The following is an 18,669-nucleotide window of genomic DNA, read 5'->3' on the forward strand; positions in this document are numbered from 1 at the left end:
AGGAGAACACACACACACACACACACACACACATGGAATGTTAACAGCTGATTTGTGACACTGCTGGTCTCTGATGTTGTAAGACACACGGGAGCACGTGTAGTTTGAGGTTGGAGGAATGTTAAGGTGCCACACCGCCCAGTCAACCGGTACAGGGTTTGTACAACGTGGCATCAAACACGAGGCCGACAGGTCCACAGCTGTGACCTCACCTGACGCACCAGTTCAGCACCGCCAGCAGCTTCAATCGACACACTGCATCTTTGGCGCCACCTCCTGGTTAAAGCTGAACATTGGCCAGTGAGGAGGCAGCAGAGGAGAGCAACAGCGCCCTCTACCTACGCAAGACAGAAGTCAGTTTAAGAGTTCCACAATTCATGATTAATTACTCTCTGTGTGTGTGTGTGTGTGTGTGTGTGTGTGTGTGTGTGTGTATGTGTGTGTGTGTGTGTGTGTGAGCAGGGCGGCCGTGAGTGTTTGGTGGAGTACGCCACACCTCTGCTGACGCTGCACCGCATGTCGCAGGAGAGCAGCGCCGGCCTAGGGGAGGCGGAGCGCAGGCAGCAGGTGCTCCTCTTCTACAGGACGCTGAGGGACATCCTGGAGGGCTCACTGGAGTGTCGCAACCGCTACAGACTCATCCTGCTGAACGGTGGGAGGAGAGAGGGAGAGGGAGAGGGAGGGAAGGGGGCTAGAGTGAGTGAGTGAGTGAGTGAGTGAGTGAGTGAGTGAGTGAGTGAGTGAGTGAGTGAAAGGGAGAGGGAGGGTGGGGAGAGAGAGAGTGAGTGAGAGAGAAAGGGGGGAGAGTTAGCGAATGAGTGAGTGAGAGAAAGAGAGGGAAAGAGAGAGAGAGTGAGGGAGTGAAAGAGAGGGAGGGAGGGAGGGAAAGAGAGTGTGTGAAGGAGATTGCGAGCGAGTGAGTGAGAGAAAGAGAGGGAGGGAGAGAGAGAGAGAGAGAGAGAGAGAGAGAGAGAGAGAGAGAGAGAGAGAGAGTGGTGCATTAGTCAAAGTGTTTTTGGGGTCATTAGTCTTCTGCTCTTTGTTCCTCTCTCTGGCTCCATCTGAGCTTTTGTGGCTTCCCTTCCCTTACATGGTCTCATAAGTGTGTGTCTGCTTATAACAAAGTGGTACAATCAGTGTGATTGCCGGCCTGTTGAGAGAGGAGAGTGGCCGTTCTTCGATTTATTCTTTTTTACCCTAATAGAGTCAAATGAAGCGATTTTTCCAAACTAAAGGCAGAAAGCATTAAATCTGTAGATTCTGCTGGGGAGCCAATCAGATCGCTCTGACATTACAACATTACCGCCTCTGAGAAACAAACGCGTCTCATCAATCAGGTGACATCAGACGGCCGCTCACATGATGATCTCTGGGCTGGACTGTATTGATCCAATAAAGTAGATAACTCAAAGAAAGTCAAAGTCTGTCTCGTGAAGTCACACGTGATGTCCTGCTGAGAAGTTCAAAGGTCGCCTCCTTCAAAGATACACAGCTCATGTTGATCCTCTCAATAAAAAAATCAACTGCATCAATCAACCAGGTGAAGTAACTAAGTCGTGTCACGCTGTCCTTCATTACTCTTCCTCTCACGTTTCCTGCAGACCAGCACGAGAACGACCCTCACTTCCTGTCCAGGGTCATCCTTAGACATCTGCAGCAGTAGGAGAAAGAGGAGTTCTGCCTCACTCCTCCTCCTCAGCAAGACATGGAACCTGTGGAGAACTCCGATGCTTGACAGAATGTACACACAGTAGCAGTTGTAGTAATATCTGATTCTCCTGATGATGTATTCAGTTTGTGTTTGCTTCAGAACAGCCATGAAGAAATAAATGCAAAGATTTCCTGAGAAGTTGAGGCGTTGTCATATTTCATCTTCTCTGTAAACTCTCTTCCTCTTCACGTCTGCCTGCTGAGGAGGAGATGGATGGTCCGGGGGGGAATAGAGTTGGAGACATACTGAGATTAATCACCATCATCTTCATCATCTCCTGTCAAAACCAAGCGTAGGAAATGTAATAAACTGATGCGTAGACTCACAGAAATGTACAGGCGGGCGGTGCTGCACCATTTGATGGATTACTGTAATCAGAATGTGAGAGCTGGCAGGTGGAGTTCCATCTCCAGCTGAACCCTGCACACCTGCGGGTGAGGGATCCTGGCCTCTGTAAACATGTGGCCCTGGAGTCGGATTGTAATGAAGTGGTTCGACTGAGATCAAAGGTGGTTGGATGAAGTCCTGATGTTGCTATTGGACGGTTGAATCGTCTCAGCCTCACGTGACGGAGTTCAAAGGTCACGAGATCCTTCCCTGAACTCCTGGAAATCAACAGGAGCAGCTGATCTGCACACGGACACAAAGGCTAAACACCATTCATCTCTATTTCAGCCTATTTATCACAAAACAACTGTGTACGAGTGTCTAGACATGTTATCTGCTTTAATACCAACATGTTATGCTATTAAGGCCGGTGTGTTTATAGAGATTACAAAAGGTTTTGTTTTTGTATGCAGGTTATGCACCGCAAGCATGAGACAGGAAGTGAAAGAACACTGCTGTTGTGAAGGAAAACAGAGGATTCAGCAGGCTTGAAGGAGACAGGAGAAGGATCCTCAGCTGACCAAAGGGAGGAGGGTGAAAGAGCCCAAAGAGGAAGGGGAGACAGGTATGTAAGTGTGTAAACAGAGGAGGCCCCTCCTATCTGCTGGTGCATGCCAGCAGATAGGAGGCAGAAACTCAAAGCCCTGCTGAGTGAGAAACAGGACGTGGCCGGACTGCCACTGTGTGTCTCAATGTAAAGGACCTACATCAGGTGTGTGTGCTGAAGGTAATCAGGACGTAGCTATAAATCACTCCATCACAAGGTGTTATAGCATTGCATTGTGGGTCAATTAATGACTTGAAACAACAACATGACACAAGAGATATTACTATAATATACAGTATTATTAATATAACACACACACACACACACACACACACACAGGGCTCATTCATGGTGAAGCTGTAATATGTTAAACTAAGTAATAACCTCAAAAACACAGAGGTGCGGCGTGACACGACGTCATACTTTGGGCACAGAGAGGTGATACAGTTTACACAGCCGGCTTACCATCAAATCACCTTTGAGTGTGTGTGTGTGAGAGAGAGAGAGAGAGAGAGAGAGAGAGAGAGAGAGAGAGAGAGAGAGAGAGAGAGAGAGAGAGAGAGAGAGAGAGAGAGAGAGAGAGAAAGTAGAGTTGCAGAGATAAGAGGGTTCATCAAGATTGACTGGCAGAGAGAAAGACAGGCAAACATGATGTGTGTGTGTGTGTGTGTGTGTGTGTGTTTTGTGTGTGTGTGTGTGTGTGTGTGTGTTTGTGTGTGTGTGTGTGTGTGTGTGTGTGTGTGTGTGTGTGTGTGTTCTAAGCTGCAGACCTTCCATGGCCTCTCTGCTGCCCTGGCTTGAGCCTGAAACATGCTTTTGGGCCGGTCGCTGTTAAAGAAGTGTAAGAAGAGAAAGAGAGAAGGACAGAGTTCCTCCTCTCATCTGGGCTTTAGGCTCCGCCCACTCCTGACAGACACCTGCTCATCTCTTTGTTTACCTGAGGGAGGCGTTGTTGTATTATAGAAGCTCTGGAGGTCTGCACAGTTTGGAGATGACTCACACACACCACTCGTCGCCGTGAGCAACCGTTTCACGCTGACTCACATTCCACGTGATTCCTTGTGAATGTCAAATGTCAAAACTGTCGCTCCGCTCGGGTTTGAGAGCGAACGAGAGGCCGTTACCCACAAGCCCCTGCTCTACGTCCACACACACACAAACACACACACAAACACACACACACATGTTTATGTACCTGCACAGAAGCATGTTTCAGCCTTCACTCCTCTCTACTTTCTCTACTCTCACTCCTCTGCCTCTCGGACTCCCCTGTTGCTTTCTGCCTCCCTCTCTCCGTCTTTCTCTCTCTCTGCCTCTCTCTCCCTCTCTCTCTCTTTGTCTTCCTCCCTCTCTCTCTCTTTCTCTCTCTGCCTCTCTCTCACTCTCTCTTTCTCCCTCTCTCCATCTTCCTCCCTCTCTCTCTTTTTTTCACTCTCTCTGCCTCTTTCTCACCCTCTGTCTCTGCCTCTCCCTCTCTGTCTTTCTCTCTCTCTCTCCCTCCCTCTCACTCTCTCTCACTCTCCCTCCCTCCCTCTCACTCTCTCCCTCTCTCCCTCCCTCCCTCTCACTCTCTCTCACTCTCCCTCTCTCTCTCTCTCCCTCCCTCCCTCTCACTCTCTCTCCTCTCTCTCCCTCTACCCCTCTCTCTCTCCCTCTCTCTCACTCGCCCTCTCACTCTCTCTCCTCTCTCTCTCCCTCCCTCCCTCTCACTCTCTCTCCCTCTACCCCTCTCTCTCTCCCTCTCTCTCACTCGCCCTCTCACTCTCTCTCCTCTCTCTCTCCCCCTCCTCTCTCTCTCCCCCCCTCTCCCTCTCACTCTCTCTCATTCTCCCTCTCTCTCTCCGCCCATCCTTCAGCTACCATTGAGGCCATAGAAGCCATCGAGACAGATAAGGACGACGAAGGTAAACTCCCACTCATCCCCACCGTGTGTGTGCGTACGTGTCAGCGCTCATGAGGTCATAGGTTTTTACGTTTACCCACAATGCACCAAGCTCTTCCTAACAGCATCGGCCACCACATTTAACACACACTCTCCTCTCTTTCCTTCTCTCAGGAAACACACTCACACATCTTTGCATCAGATTTGCATCTTATCTACACACACACACACACCCTTTGTAGTCTGCAGTGTGTTAGTCAGTGTGTGTGTGTCCTCTTGTCAGCACCTAACAGAGACTGTGGCTCTGTGGAAGGTGAACATGCCATCAATCTGTTTCTCTACAAACAACAACAACATGTTATCCTTTATAACTCACTATCTGAGTGTATTTGTCGGTATTGAACAGATTGTGGTCATGGTGTGTGTGTGTCTGATGGACAGTCTGTCTCTAGAAGTCGTCTTTGCCGTGCACGCTGTAGTTAAGTGTGTGTGTTTACATTCAGCCCACCTGAACTACAGCCCATCATTTGTTTCAGTCAATAAATGATGGGTTCTTCATGTAGTTCTTCTTCTGTATGTTCTATGGTTGGTAGCTGGTTTGTTAGGTACTGTGTGTGTGTGTGTGTGTGTGTGTGTGGTTCTATACACTGAGGGGGAGAAGAAAGTGTGGCAAAGCTCAGCACCACTAAAGAATTGACGATGTAATGTCTTACCAAGGCAACAACACGGACATTGGGCTTCAAAACTGAGCCAAGAAGAAGAAGCAGAGGATTCCAGCACAGATGTGTGTGTGTGTGTGTGTGGTGTGACGTCTCTCAGGATGAAGCAGCTCCTCTGTGTGTCGCTCTGTGCTTTGTGTGTCGCAGCATCTCAGACTACTGATCTAGGATCACTGGCCCGGGTCACATTGACCTTCACCTTTGCAAAGGTCAAACTAATCCTAGTTCAGCACTCAGACAGCAGATGAGCACTGGCTGGTGTGTGTTCATGTTAGTATGTGTGTTTATCCTGTAGATGTGTGTAAGCGACGGAACTTTGTTATCCAAATCCCAAATGATCGGCAGAAAACGCGGTCTGGAATTTCCTTCAAAGCTCACAGGGGTTTGGATACACAACACACAACACACAACGCACAACACTGAATATCTTAACATTAACTCCGTGTGTGTGTGTGTGTGTGTTCCCGCAGCCATCCGAGGCTTCTCCCCTCAGCATCGGATCAGCAGCTTCGAGGAGGCCAAAGGTCTGGACCGCATCAACGAGAGGATGCCACCGCGCCGCGACGGCGTCAACAGTGTGGGCGTGTCCATGGGCCGCATGAACATGAGCGAGCCCAACGGCACCGACAGCAACAGCAATATACAGTGATGAACACACACATATATATACACACACACACACACACACAGACACACACACACACACAGACACACACACACACACCTCCACCTGCCCAGACACAGACCTGCATACTGACATGGTATCATCTTTATAGATACGTGTACATAGACATATATCTCACACACACACACACACACACACACACATACATATATATATTCTGTCACCCACCCCTTTCCCGTTGCCCCACCCAGCTGTGTGTAAAGGTGTGAACGTGCCTGGACTTTCCCACCTGAACTGGTCGGCCATCTTTAGAGATCTACGCATCCCGTGTACCTGCACAGGAAACAGGAAACCACAAAAACACTCGGATCCGCAGCTGGCCGTATAGATTGAGGATGGCTCGCCAGTCAGCGAGTTGGTGTATCGGTGTGTGCAGGGGGGGCGTGGCCATCAGGGCGTTGCATTAAAAGATGGGCACTTCCTGCATATATAAATATATACAGTATAAATATATTTCCTTTTCCTGTTTGCATCTCAACAGGAAGTGGTATCAAACGTAGTGGATGGTGATGAAGTTGCTTTTGTATGGTCGTTGCTAGACTGTGTGGGATTTGTCTGTGCGTGTGTGTGTGTGTGTGTGTGTGTGTGTGTGTACCAACATGCCGCCACATGGAAACATCCCCAAAATGTGTTTGGTTTTTTTCTCTCCTTCCGCAAAAACTCACCAAAATCTCAGCCATCAGTCACGCGAGGAGCGAGGAGACTGACAGGAAGGAGGCTGAGCTGAGTGGAGTCTGAGCTCCAGCTGCACTATAATCTGAGCCCACGCCGTGCTTTCATTCGTAGGAGGAGATTCCTGTTCACCTTTTGTAGCACCGCACGCCGTCCATCTCCCGCTCGGGTGGAGATCCCCCCCGTCCCCCCGTTGATCTTGTTGTGCTTCTTTGGGAGAGGTGAACCGCCCTGGGAGACCCCTGTGCCATAGAGACTGTGCCACGGTTCTTTCTTTCTCTTCTCTCTCTTCTCTCTCTCTCTCTTCTCTCTCTCTCTCTCTCTCTCTCTCTCTCTCTCTGTTTTGACTCCCCAGTCACTAACACTGTAAGCATGCCCCATGGGACGATCCACTTTTTTTACTCTTGAATAAAATATGCATGAACCTTTGGTGCGGAGTCAGAGCCTTCATTTCCTTATCAATGAAAACACACACACACACACACACACACAATCACTTACTAATGTAAAGCCAGAGGAAACGCCCTGAAAATACGTGAGCTATGCTCCACACAGACTGGACCTGTTGTTCCTGTCGTTGTTCCTGTTGTGGATTCACTCCCATCAGAGTGGGAGTGAATCCCACTGTGTCATAGGTAAGTAAGAGAGACGTGCTGGGTGATGTACGGTCCACTATTACATTACATTACATTACGATCATTTGGCAGACGCTTTTATCCAAAGCGACTTACATTACATTACCACCCTTCGCAGAGGGGGGAGCAATTGAGGGTTCGGTGCCTTGCTCAGGGGCACGAACCGGCGACCCTCCGGTTCCCAAGCGGAAGCACTACCCACTGAGCCACTGCCTCCCATAAAGCCCATCAGCCACATAAAGCCCATTTAATGTACACACTCTCATCTGTCAACACACAATGTGACAGTGCTCTAACCAGTAGTATCACACGAACCTGCAGAGCCTGTTTAGAGCAACGACAAAGCAAAAATAAACAAATAAAGCCTCAGAGCTTCACTGCTGCGCTGAGCCGCGTCTCTCTTACTGCGCTCGCCGCTTTGGCTTTGTGGTTCTTTACGGCGCTTTTCATCTGCCGGATTTCCTCGCGACGGCCAGAAACACCCAGAGCATCAGGGGGGGAGGGGATCAGGGTGTATCTGTGAAAGTGAAAGTGAAGGAGGACGGAGGCTGAGGGCGTGGGAGAGGGAGAGGGACAAGGAGTGGAGCAGAGAGAGGAGGAAACACCAAATACACCTCTGGACTCAGCTCAGCGCGCACACACACACACACACACAGCACGGTGAGTCCAACTTTATTTTCTCTGTCTGTACTTGTTAAAAATGAGCAACTAAGTTTTATCTGTAATAACAAATCGTTTCAAACCACACGGCAACATGATCACACACTCAAAGGGATTGGATACTAATCGCTGTTTACACTCCAGGACCTTAACACACACACACACACACACACGTTGGCGTAACTGATGGGACTCTGTATGACATCATTCTGTATGAGATCATTAAGTTGAAATATTTCCTCGATTACTGACCCAAACTGTCATAAAGAGGCCTAAAGAGGGTAAAGCTCTGATCCCTGAACACGCTGGATTGTAAACCTGCTCGTTATTCTTTATATTTTGCTGCGTAAACATTTCCTGTGACCCCGGGTGACCTTTCCCTCCCAGATGCAGAACCTCCTTAACGAGGACGCTGTCGTCCCTCGGCCTCGTGGGACTTTACCCAAGGTGTGCGCCACAGTGACGGCTGTCACGGCGATGGTGGGCGTATGGCTTGTGTCACCTGAGAGGTTGTTTGGCTGGGTCGCCATGGCGATCCTCATCCTGACACTGGGCCCTTTGCTGCACGGACTCTGTTTGTTGCCAGAGGAGATACTGCACCACGCAAACACCAGGTGAGAGTCTCTCTCTCTCTGCCCCTCTCTCTCCCTCTCTCTCTCTCTCTCTCTCTCTCTCTCTCTCTCTCTCTCTCTCTCTGTCTCTCTCTCTCTCTCTCTCTCTCTCCCTCTTTCTCAGTTTTCTCAGTGTGTCGTGGGCGGGCCTTCACCTCTCTCTGGCTCCGCCTCTCTCCCAGGTACCGATGCCCGCCTGTGCTGAGCCGCGTCCTGCTGGCCTGCGGTCTGAGCGGACGGACCGTGCCGGCTGCGGGGGGGGCCGGCCTCCTGCTGTACCTGGTTGGTCAGCCTCTGCCTGATCTGAGCCACTGCTGTGAGCTGCTCTGCCTGGTCTCTGCTCTCTACCCGCTGGTCAAAACCCTGGGAGTGCTGGTGAGGTCCACATCACACACACACACACACAGACACACACACACACACACACACACACACACACTTGGATCACAGTATTTGTTTCTTTTAATTCCAGTTAGTAAAAAAGGAAACTTACTACTTCCTCTCCTGCGTCGCCCGGACGCCAAAATCCTGAAGTCTGGCCCTGATTATAAATGATAAAAGTGCAAATTCAAACTGTACCAACAGAAAATGAAGAACTTGTTTGCTTCTGTTTTTATAAAACAGTTCCAGCACATTCCAGGAAACATGAAACAAACTGACTCAAACAAAAACAAAAGACTCCACTTGAAACAAACAAACAAAGATAGAATCCCACCTGTTCAGCAGAGAGCAGCGTGTTCACACGTCCTCTCTGTGTTTCTGTGGCCGGAGTGCAGGGCCCGTCGGAGGTGGAGGTGTCGGACATCTGCGAGGGGAGGAAGATGAACGTGGCCCACGGCCTGGCCTGGTCCTTCTACCTGGGCTACCTGCAACTGGTGCTGCCACGTCAGTAACACACACACACACACACACACACACACACACACAGTATTAGTCTGAATAATAATGTGTATTAATCAAATGTGTTTCCTGGTTGGTTCAGGGTTGGAGGAGTCCATCGCAGCGTTTCGTGCCTCCCATCTGGACGGTCCGTTCCAGGGGCGTGGCTCCAGGAAGCTTCTCATCCTCATCCCCCTCAACGCCAACATCTCGCAGAAGCTGGAGAACGAAGATGACAACATCAGTTTCTACGACAACCTCCCCAACGTGGAGATGGACCGGGCAGGGGTCAGGGGTCGCGTCTTCAAGCACAGCGTCTACACGATACTGGATGAGCAGAGGGAGGTAGGTGCTGAGCAAAGTGGATCTAATGTTAGTTTGTTATGCTTCAGTCGCCACAGGCTGCAGTTTGACTTGATGAGATTCATTTATGATAAAGTAATCAATCTTAGCTGGCTGTGATTCACGGAGCACATTTGGGTTTCCCCGCTGTGGGTATTTTGATTTGTCATAGTGTGGAAAATCTATTATAAATCCCATTTTTAAGCAGATAATCCGTAATCTCTGTCACTTTACGTCCTGGGAGTGACCTCGCCGAAATTTCCCTCAGGAGGCAAATATGTGAAGCTGCTGCTGGGCTTCAGTGCAGCAAGTCAACTTCACTCTGGAGTAGAGAGAGAGAGAGAGAGAGAGAGAGAGAGAGAGAGAGAGAGAGAGAGAGAGAGAGAGAGAGAGAGAGAGAGAGAGAGAGAGAGAGAGGGGGAGAGGCTGAGGGAGAGAGAGGGGCAGAGAGAGTGAGACAGGGAGAGAGGCAGAGAGAGACAGAGGCAGAGAGAGAAGAGAGAGAAGGAGAGAGAGAGAGAGGCTGAGGGAGAGAGGCAGAGAGGGAGAGAGAGAGAGAGAGGCAGAGAGAGGCAGATAAAGAGAGAGAGAGAGAGAGAGAGAGAGAGAGAGAGGCTGATGAAGAGAGGGGAAGAGAGAGAGAGAGAGGAAGAGAGGCTGAGGGAGAGACGCAGATAAAGAGAGAGAGACAGAGGGGGAGAGAGAGAGAGAGAGAGGGGGAGAGGGAGAGAGAGGAAAAGAGAGAGAGAGGCAGAGAGGGAGAAGGAGGAAGAGAGAGAGAGAGAGAGAGGCTGAGGGAGAGAGAGGGGCAGAGAGAGTGAGACAGGGAGAGAGGCAGAGAGACAGAGGCAGAGAGAGAAGAGAGAGAAGGAGAGAGAGAGAGGCTGAGGGAGAGAGGCAGAGAGAGAGAGAGAGAGGCAGAGAGAGGCAGATAAAGAGAGAGAGAGAGAGGCAGATAAAGAGAGAAAGAGAGAGGCTGAGGGAGAGAGAGGAAGAGAGAGAGAGAGAGGAAGAGAGGCTGAGGGAGAGAGAGGAAGAGAGGCTGAGGGAGAAAGAGGGGCAGAGAGAGTGAGACAGGGAGAGAGGCAGAGAGAGAAGAGAGAGAAGGGAGAGAGAGAGAGAGGCTGAGGGAGAGAGGCAGAGAGGGAGAGAGAGGCAGAGAGAGGCAGATAAAGAGAGAGAGAGAGAGGCAGATAAAGAGAGAGAGAGAGAGAGAGAGGCTGAGGGAGAGAGAGGAAGAGAGAGAGAGAGGAAGAGAGGCTGAGGGAGAGACGCAGATAAAGAGAGAGAGACAGAGGGGGAGAGAGAGAGAGAGAGGGGGGAGAGGGAGAGAGAGGAAAAGAGAGAGAGAGAGGCAGAGAGGGAGAAGGAGGAAGAGAGAGAGAGAGAGAGAGGCTGAGGGAGAGAGGGGGGCAGAGAGAGTGAGACAGGGAGAGAGGCAGAGAGAGACAGAGGCAGAGAAGAGAGAGAAGGAGAGAGAGAGAGAGACTGAGGGAGAGAGGCAGAGAGGGAGAGAGAGAGAGAGAGGCAGAGAGAGGCAGATAAAGAGAGAGAGAGAGGCAGATAAAGAGAGAGAGAGAGAGAGAGAGAGAGGCTGAGGGAGAGAGAGGAAGAGAGAGAGAGAGGAAGAGAGGCTGAGGGAGAGACGCAGATAAAGAGAGAGAGACAGAGGGGGAGAGAGAGAGAGAGAGAGGGGAGAGGGAGAGAGAGGAAAAAAGAGAGAGAGGCAGAGAGGGAGAAGGAGGAAGAGAGAGAGAGAGAGAGAGGCTGAGGGAGAGAGAGGGGCAGAGAGAGTGAGACAGGGAGAGAGGCAGAGAGACAGAGGCAGAGAGAGAAGAGAGAGAAGGAGAGAGAGAGAGGCTGAGGGAGAGAGGCAGAGAGAGAGAGAGAGAGGCAGAGAGAGGCAGATAAAGAGAGAGAGAGAGAGGCAGATAAAGAGAGAAAGAGAGAGGCTGAGGGAGAGAGAGGAAGAGAGAGAGAGAGAGGAAGAGAGGCTGAGGGAGGGACGCAGATAAAGAGAGAGAGGCAGAGAGAGAGGCAGAGAGAGAGAGAGAGAGAGAGAGAGAGAGAGAGAGAGAGAGAGAGAGAGAGAGAGAGAGAGAGAGAGAGAGAGACTGCTTCCGGCTGCTTTCAAAGCAAACTGGAATTTGGGTGAAACAGAAACCTAAGTAGGAGAACACACAGACACACACACACGGAATGTTAACAGCTGATTTCTGACACTGCTGGTCTCTGATGTTGTAAGACACACGGGAGCACGTGTAGTTTGAGGTTGGAGGAATGTTAAGGTGCCACACCGCCCAGTCAACCGGTACAGGTTTGTACAACGTGGCATCAAACACGAGGCCGACAGGTACACAGCTGTGACCTCACCTGACGCACCAGTTCAGCACCGCCAGCAGCTTCAATCGACACATTGCATCTTTGGCGCCACCTCCTGGTCAAAGCTGAACATTGGCCAGTGAGGAGGCAGCAGAGGAGAGCAACAGCGCCCTCTACCTACGCAAGACAGAAGTCAGTTTAAGAGTTCCACAATTCATGATTAATTACTGTGTGTGTGTGTGTGTGTGTGTGTGTGTGTGTGTGTGTGTGTGTGTGTGAGCAGGGCGGCCGTGAGTGTGTGGTGGAGTACGCCACACCTCTGCTGACGCTGCACCGCATGTCGCAGGAGAGCAGCGCCGGCTTTGGGGAGACGGAGCGCAGGCAGCAGGTGCTCCTCTTCTACAGGACGCTGAGGGACATCCTGGAGCGCTCACTGGAGTGTCGCAACCGCTACAGACTCATCCTGCTGAACGGTGGGAGGAGAGAGGGAGAGGGAGAGGGAGGGAAGGGGGCTAGAGTGAGTGAGTGAGTGAGTGAGTGAGTGAGTGAGTGAGTGAGTGAGTCAATGAAAGGGAGGGAGGGAGATGGAGGGGGGGAGAGAGAGAGAGTGAGTGAGAGAGAAAGGAGGGAGAGTAAGTGAGAGAAAGAGGGAGTGAGGGAGTGAGAGAGAGTGAGTGAGTGAGTGAGTGAGTGAGTGAGTGAGTGAGTGAGTGAGTGAGTGAGTGAGTGAGTGAAAGGGAGAGGGGGGTGGGGAGAGAGAGAGAGTGAGTGAGAGAGAAAGAGAGGGGAAGAGAGAGAGAGTGAGGGAGTGAAAGAGAGGGAGGGAGGGAGGGAAAGAGTGTGTGAAGGAGATTGCGAGCGAGTGAATGAGAGAGAGAGAGAGAGAGAGAGAGAGCGGTGCATTAGTCAAAGTGTTTTTGGGGTCATTAGTCTTCTGCTCTTTGTTCCTCTCTCTGGCTCCATCTGAGCTTTTGTGGCTTCCCTTCCCTTACATGGTCTCATAAGTGTGTGTCTGCTTATAACTAAGTGGTACAATCAGTGTGATTGCCGGCCTTTTGAGAGAGGAGAGTGGCCGTTCTTCGATTTATTCTTTTTTACCCTAATAGAGTCAAATGAAGCGATTTTTCCAAACTAAAGGCAGAAAGCATTAAATCTGTAGATTCTGCTGGGGAGCCAATCAGATCGCTCTGACATTACAACATTACCGCCTCTGAGAAACAAACGCGTCTCATCAATCAGGTGACATCAGACGGCCGCTCACATGATGATCTCTGGGTTGGACTGTATTGATCCAATAAAGTAGATAACTCAAAGAAAGTCAAAGTCTGTCTCATGAAGTCACACGTGATGTCCTGCTGAGAAGTTCAAAGGTCGCCTCCTTCAAAGATACACAGCTCATGTTGATCCTCTTAATAAAAGATCAACTGCATCAATCAACCAGGTGAAGTAACTAAGTCGTGTCACGCTGTCCTTCATTACTCTTCCTCTCACGTTTCCTGCAGACCTGCATGAGAACGAGCCTCACTTCCTGTCCACGGTCATCCTTAGACATCTGCAGCAGCAGGAGAAAGAGGAGTTCTGCCTCACTCCTCCTCCTCAGCAAGAAATGGCCGACCCGTTTCTATACCTAAACCACCAGGGGCTGATGAGCTGCGAGCCCTCGCTCATGTTCAGCTCGGACAAGCCCAAGCCCCTCAAGGAACCTGTGGAGAACTCTGATGCATGACAGAATGTACACAAAGTAGAAGTTGTAGTAATATCTGATTCTCCTGATGATGTATTCAGTTTGTGTTTGCTTCAGAACAGCCATGAAGAAATAAATGCAAAGATTTCCTTAGAAGTTGAGGCGTTGTCATATTTCATCTTCTCTGTAAACTCTCTTCCTCTTCACGTCTGCCTGCTGAGGAGGAGATGGATGGTCAGGGGGGGAATAGAGTTGGAGACATACTGAGATTAATCACCATCATCTTCATCATCTCCTGTCAAAACCAAGCGTAGGAAATGTAATAAAATGATGCGTAGACTCACAGAAATGTACAGGCGGGCGGTGCTGCACCATTTGATGGATTACTGTAATCAGAATGTGAGAGCTGGCAGGTGGAGTTCCATCTCCAGCTGAACCCTGCACACCTGCGGGTGAGGGATCCTGGCCTCTGTAAACATGTGGCCCTGGAGTCGGATTGTAATGAAGTGGTTCGACTGAGATCAAAGGTGGTTGGATGAAGTCCTGATGTTGCTATTGGACGGTTGAATCGTCTCAGCCTCGCGTGACGGAGTTCAAAGGTCACGAGATCCTTTCCTGAACTCCTGGAAATCAACAGGAGCAGCTGATCTGCACACGGACACAAAGGCTAAACACCATTCATCTCTATTTCAGCCTATTTATCACAAAACAACTGTGTACGAGTGTCTAGACATGTTATCTGCTTTAATACCAACATGTTATGCTATTAAGGCCGGTGTGTTTATAGAGATTACAAAAGGTTTTGTTTTTGTATGCAGGTTATGCACCGCAAGCATGAGACAGGAAGTGAAAGAACACTGCTGTTGTGAAGGAAAACAGAGGATTCAGCAGGCGTGAAGGAGACAGGAGAAGGATCCTCAGCTGACCAAAGGGAGGAGGGTGAAAGAGCGCAAAGAGGAAGGGGAGACAGGTATGTAAGTGTGTAAACAGAGGAGGCCCCTCCTATCTGCTGGTGCATGCCTCATGACCTCCAGCGTCGCCTTTGAAACTCAAAGCCCTGCTGAGTGAGAAACAGGACGTGGCCGGACTGCCACTGTGTGTCTCAATGTAAAGGACCTACATCAGGTGTGTGTGCTGAAGGTAATCAGGACGTAGCTATAAATCACTCCATCACGAGGTGTTATAGCATTGCATTGTGGGTCAATTAATGACTTGAAACAACAACATGACACAAGAGATATTACTATAATATACAGTATTATTAATAGAACACACACACACACACACACACACACACACACACACACACACACACACACACACACACACACACACAGGGCTCATTCATGGTGAAGCTGTAATATGTTAAACTAAGTAATAACCTCAAAAACACAGAGATGCGGCGTGACACGACGTCATACTTTGGGCACAGAGAGGCGATACAGTTTACACAGCTGGCTTACCGTCAAATCACCATGTAGTTTCCCCACTGCACTGTCACTCAAAGACACTTCCTCCTTGGCTGCTGGCCTCTGTGACATCATCGCCTGAATGTGATTGGTTGGCTGCAGTGTGGTCAGACTCAGGAGATCTCTCAACCCGGTGCCTCAGGGAGTAAGAGGTTAACCTGCTGGATAACAAGAACAAGATAACCTCTGTGCCTGGCACCGCTGGTTTAAGATCAGAGGGAGAGTTAGGTCCTTCTTTGAGTGTGTGTGTGTGTGTGTGTATGTGTTTGTGTGTGTGTGTGTGAGAGAGAGAGATGTGTGGCGCTCAGGTGAACAACAACTCAACAACACTTACTGTAGCTACTAACTATTAGCAGCCATCAGTGTTGTAATGTCGGCCATCTCTCTGATAAGAAGCTATTTTTAAAATGTCAGGATAGAACTTGAGCAAATATTTCAGGTATGAGCGAAGGTAAATCACTGAAATGAGTGGAAAAGAAATGACTAACAGTCTGGTCTCCATTGTGAATATGTGTATGCCCGCCTCTCACCAGGTGTGTGTGAGCTGTGTGTCAGACCACATTACTCACCGGCGTCATGTCGAGGCTTGACGTGCTTACAAGGTAGGTTTACTGGGAAGTGACATGATGACTTCATTGGCATCTAATTCATTTAGTTTCCTTAAAGTGACAAAGCTCACAAACAGCTAGAGAGTGTGTGTGTGTGTGTGTGTGTGTGTGTGTGTGTGTGTGTGTGTGTGTGTGTGTGTGTGTGTGTGTGTGTGTCACAAATGACATTAATTAGGTATAAAAAGAATATATTTTCATTTATTATTTATGAAACAAAATATTCATGTTTCTCTCCTAATCTCTCTTTAAAACAGATTTCTCTCCTCAAAGCTGTGGCACATCACAGGTTAATCATGTCACCACATAACTGAGCAGCAGGCTCAGGTTTGCTTTGAACATATGAAACTAATAAGATATAAAGTGTAACACTCTTTAAAGTGATGAGATCAGCACTAAAGAGCATAAACATACTTGTTGTTGTGTCCTGGTCTGTTGTCAGGGTGCTGCAGGGTGCTACAGGGTGGTGCAGGGTGCTGATGGAATCTCTTCCACTCGTCAGGAGAGGCGTGATCTGTTTAAGATGTAAAGACTGATAACACCCTGCATTATAAAGTAAACATAAAAACAATTTACGTTTATTACTAACCCTCACTAAATGAGGTTTAATCTGTATATAAGTTGATCTGCCTCTGCTGTCTTGTTTACACGTTTGCTCTGTGTCTTTTATAGCTCCTGGTAAACCATTAATAAATAATAATCTTTATTTTTACATCTTCCTTTTGGTCTCTTTGTAATTTCCCTTGGTGGGTCTCTTCACAAAATCAATCAGCTAGAAGAACTCTGAGGCCAAACAAATGAACTTGACTTGTTGTTACTGGCAGCAGCTCCCTCCAGGGCAGGAAACACTGACATGTTGTGAACGCACACAGACACGCCAACAGCACACAGAAAAACATGAAGAGACTGAACACTAAAGGGTACACAACACTGGAGTCTGAATATTATTATTATAATAATATACTTGTTCTGAAAACAAGACAGTAGGTGACTTGGGGGTTTGTTAACATTTTTCCACAACAGCCTGAGGGGCCATTATAATCATTAGTTTTTATTTGTATTAGCACTAACAACAATAGTGGCAGTAGCAGCTAGAAGAGAATGTGTTGATGTTTTCAGAGTTTGGTGCTTTGTTTTCAGTTTGCTGTTGTTTCTGTGTTCATTTGTTTCCTACTTCTTGTGATAAGGGTTAATGTTGTGTTGGTACGTGCTCAGGCTCAGGCTCAGGTTTGGGCTCAGCCTCAGGTTCAGCCTCAGTCAGGTTGGTTACTCACCGCGCTGCAACGCCCGGACATGTTGCACGAGACGAAGCTTCCAGATTGATCCGGGCAGGCCCCGCCCCCACTGGGACAGACTCCGCCCCCGCAGGAGAACTCAGCTGATGCAACCGGCGGTGCTGATATAAAAGCGGAGCGCCGGTTTTCAGAGTTGCACCGCTCCTCTGACAACATACATGGAGAACATACAGACTAAGAGAGAAGGAGAGAGACTGGAGCTTTACGACACTGAGCCAACATGGTGTACCGCCCGGCCCTGCTGCCTGGACGCGGAGTGCCCGTCCTGACGGAGGAGGAGGAGGAGGAGAAGAGCGTAGTGGACATGATAGGAAAGTACTTCTTCCATTTTACTTCGCCGGGACACAAGACGAGTTCTACCCGGCGGGGGAGCGTCGAGAGCTGCGATGACACGGAAAACAACTCGCTAGGTAAGTTGTTCGCAAAGTTGTGTTGTCAAAGCTGCTAAGAGACAATTTAAAACAAAAACACTGAAGCAGTCACGTTCCTGTTCTCAGCCTAGACTCTGCGAGATACTTTGAAACATTCATTCATATTTAAACTACACGGGACTTCAGTCTGTATCGGCAGCGATGCACCTGAAGCTCGTCCGATGAAACAGATGCAGAGATTACGTCATCTGATGTCAGCTGAGCTTCAGTGGCGCTGCTGATTCAGCGCCTTTGTTCTGATGACTGTGGTTTAGATGTAATGTTGCAAATCATCATTTATCCACATCACATGAGGCTGTGGGTGACTAAACTACGGTCACAGGTCAAAGGTGACTCATTTAAACTCCACTGACTGACGACATTAGTGGCTCTCAAAGCATTTTACTCAGAGCATATATTAACTATGGAGATCCTAATGATGTAATTGTTCTCTCAGCAGGCAGTTGGGACTCGTGCTTAGAGCATGAAGAGCGGCTCATCCAGCAGGAAGTGACCCGGCAGATCGAGCGATGTCTGACAGACGCCAAGGCCTCCATCCTGTGCTGCCAGGTGCTGCTGCTGCCCTGCCACATGTCCACCAGGGTGGGCCAGGACGTGGTGCGCTCCTCGGCCGACGAGCCGTGCGGGCTCCGCGGAGCCTCCATCCAGGTCTACGTGGAGAGCAAAGACGGGCTGAAGTCTCTGGGGAGCATCTCGCCCGACCCTGACGTCACCCCGACCTTTGAACTGTCTGTGGTCTTCAAGGCCGACGTAGGCGACGGCTGGCCGCCGCTGAAGCACATCTTCGACAGCAACAAGGTGTTGAAGCTGAGACCGGAGTACCGTCTGGTGAAGAGGAAGCTCTACTCCTCTGCCAGCCCCGTCGTCCACGACTTCAATTAGAGCACAACGTGGACGAGGCCTCGCCGGGTTTCTGCTGTGTTTTTCATACTTGAGTTTTGAAGCGGCGCACTGGAACATCCTGGAGGTCCAGAGTGTGGATGCTTCCTGTTCTCTTCCACTGTAGCAGTGTGCCAGCTGTGTGTCTGCAGGCCTGAGCAGGTCTCACACCTGTAGACACCTTTTTGTTATTTATACAAATGTGAAATAAACATTTTTCTACTCAAACATTCTTTGTGCTGTTCGTTTATAAG

General features: G+C 49.4%; 3 protein-coding genes and 1 long non-coding RNA gene across 9 annotated transcripts in view; all 4 read left to right on the top strand.

The window, feature by feature from the left end:
• LOC142988643 (stimulator of interferon genes protein-like) overlaps positions 1 to 1,854 on the top strand; it is a 3,866-nt gene extending 2,012 nt beyond the window's left edge. The window contains 2 exon segments of the mRNA XM_076137875.1: positions 463 to 652; positions 1,602 to 1,854. Coding sequence (XP_075993990.1) covers positions 463 to 652; positions 1,602 to 1,735 — 324 coding nt within the window. The 3' untranslated portion in view covers positions 1,736 to 1,854.
• The window catches only part of LOC142988642 (stimulator of interferon genes protein-like), a 114,422-nt gene extending 100,521 nt beyond the window's left edge, over positions 1 to 13,901 (top strand). The window contains exons 1-8 of one of the 5 annotated variants that reach the window (XM_076137874.1): positions 7,603 to 7,898; positions 8,286 to 8,512; positions 8,692 to 8,884; positions 9,286 to 9,394; positions 9,492 to 9,733; positions 12,336 to 12,525; positions 13,555 to 13,661; positions 13,752 to 13,899. In XM_076137874.1, coding sequence (XP_075993989.1) covers positions 8,286 to 8,512; positions 8,692 to 8,884; positions 9,286 to 9,394; positions 9,492 to 9,733; positions 12,336 to 12,525; positions 13,555 to 13,661; positions 13,752 to 13,778 — 1,095 coding nt within the window. In that variant the 5' untranslated portion in view covers positions 7,603 to 7,898 and the 3' untranslated portion in view covers positions 13,779 to 13,899. Of the gene's footprint in view, positions 1 to 7,602; positions 7,903 to 8,285; positions 8,513 to 8,691; positions 8,885 to 9,285; positions 9,395 to 9,491; positions 9,734 to 12,335; positions 12,526 to 13,554 lie in introns of those variants that run through there. The other 4 variants (XM_076137870.1, XM_076137872.1, XM_076137873.1 and 1 more) reach the window with 4 other exon arrangements.
• LOC142988651 (uncharacterized) lies at positions 4,513 to 6,317 on the top strand. Its single transcript, XR_012960617.1, has 2 exons — positions 4,513 to 4,549; positions 5,717 to 6,317. It is a non-coding gene; the product is annotated as an uncharacterized LOC142988651 (long non-coding RNA).
• A 3,315-nt stretch (positions 13,902 to 17,216) lies between the features above and the next one.
• On the top strand, positions 17,217 to 18,643 carry LOC142988647 (DNA damage-inducible transcript 4-like protein). Of its 2 annotated transcripts, none has more exons than XM_076137882.1 (2): positions 17,217 to 17,515; positions 17,976 to 18,643. In XM_076137882.1, exons 1-2 carry the CDS (start codon positions 17,326 to 17,328, stop codon positions 18,416 to 18,418), a joined length of 633 nt encoding a protein of 210 aa, XP_075993997.1. In that variant the 5' UTR covers positions 17,217 to 17,325; the 3' UTR covers positions 18,419 to 18,643. The 2 variants fall into 2 exon arrangements, with proteins under 2 accessions (XP_075993997.1, XP_075993996.1); XM_076137881.1 differs by having other exon boundaries at positions 17,218 to 17,515; positions 17,973 to 18,643.
• Positions 18,644 to 18,669: the final 26 nt, after the last annotated feature.

The sequence above is a fragment of the Genypterus blacodes genome, unplaced genomic scaffold, assembly GCF_046128005.1.
Source record: "Genypterus blacodes isolate CSIRO-AG114 ecotype Tasmania unplaced genomic scaffold, CSIRO-AGI_Gbla_v1 ptg000340l_1, whole genome shotgun sequence".
Taxonomy (NCBI): Eukaryota; Metazoa; Chordata; class Actinopteri; order Ophidiiformes; family Ophidiidae; genus Genypterus; species Genypterus blacodes.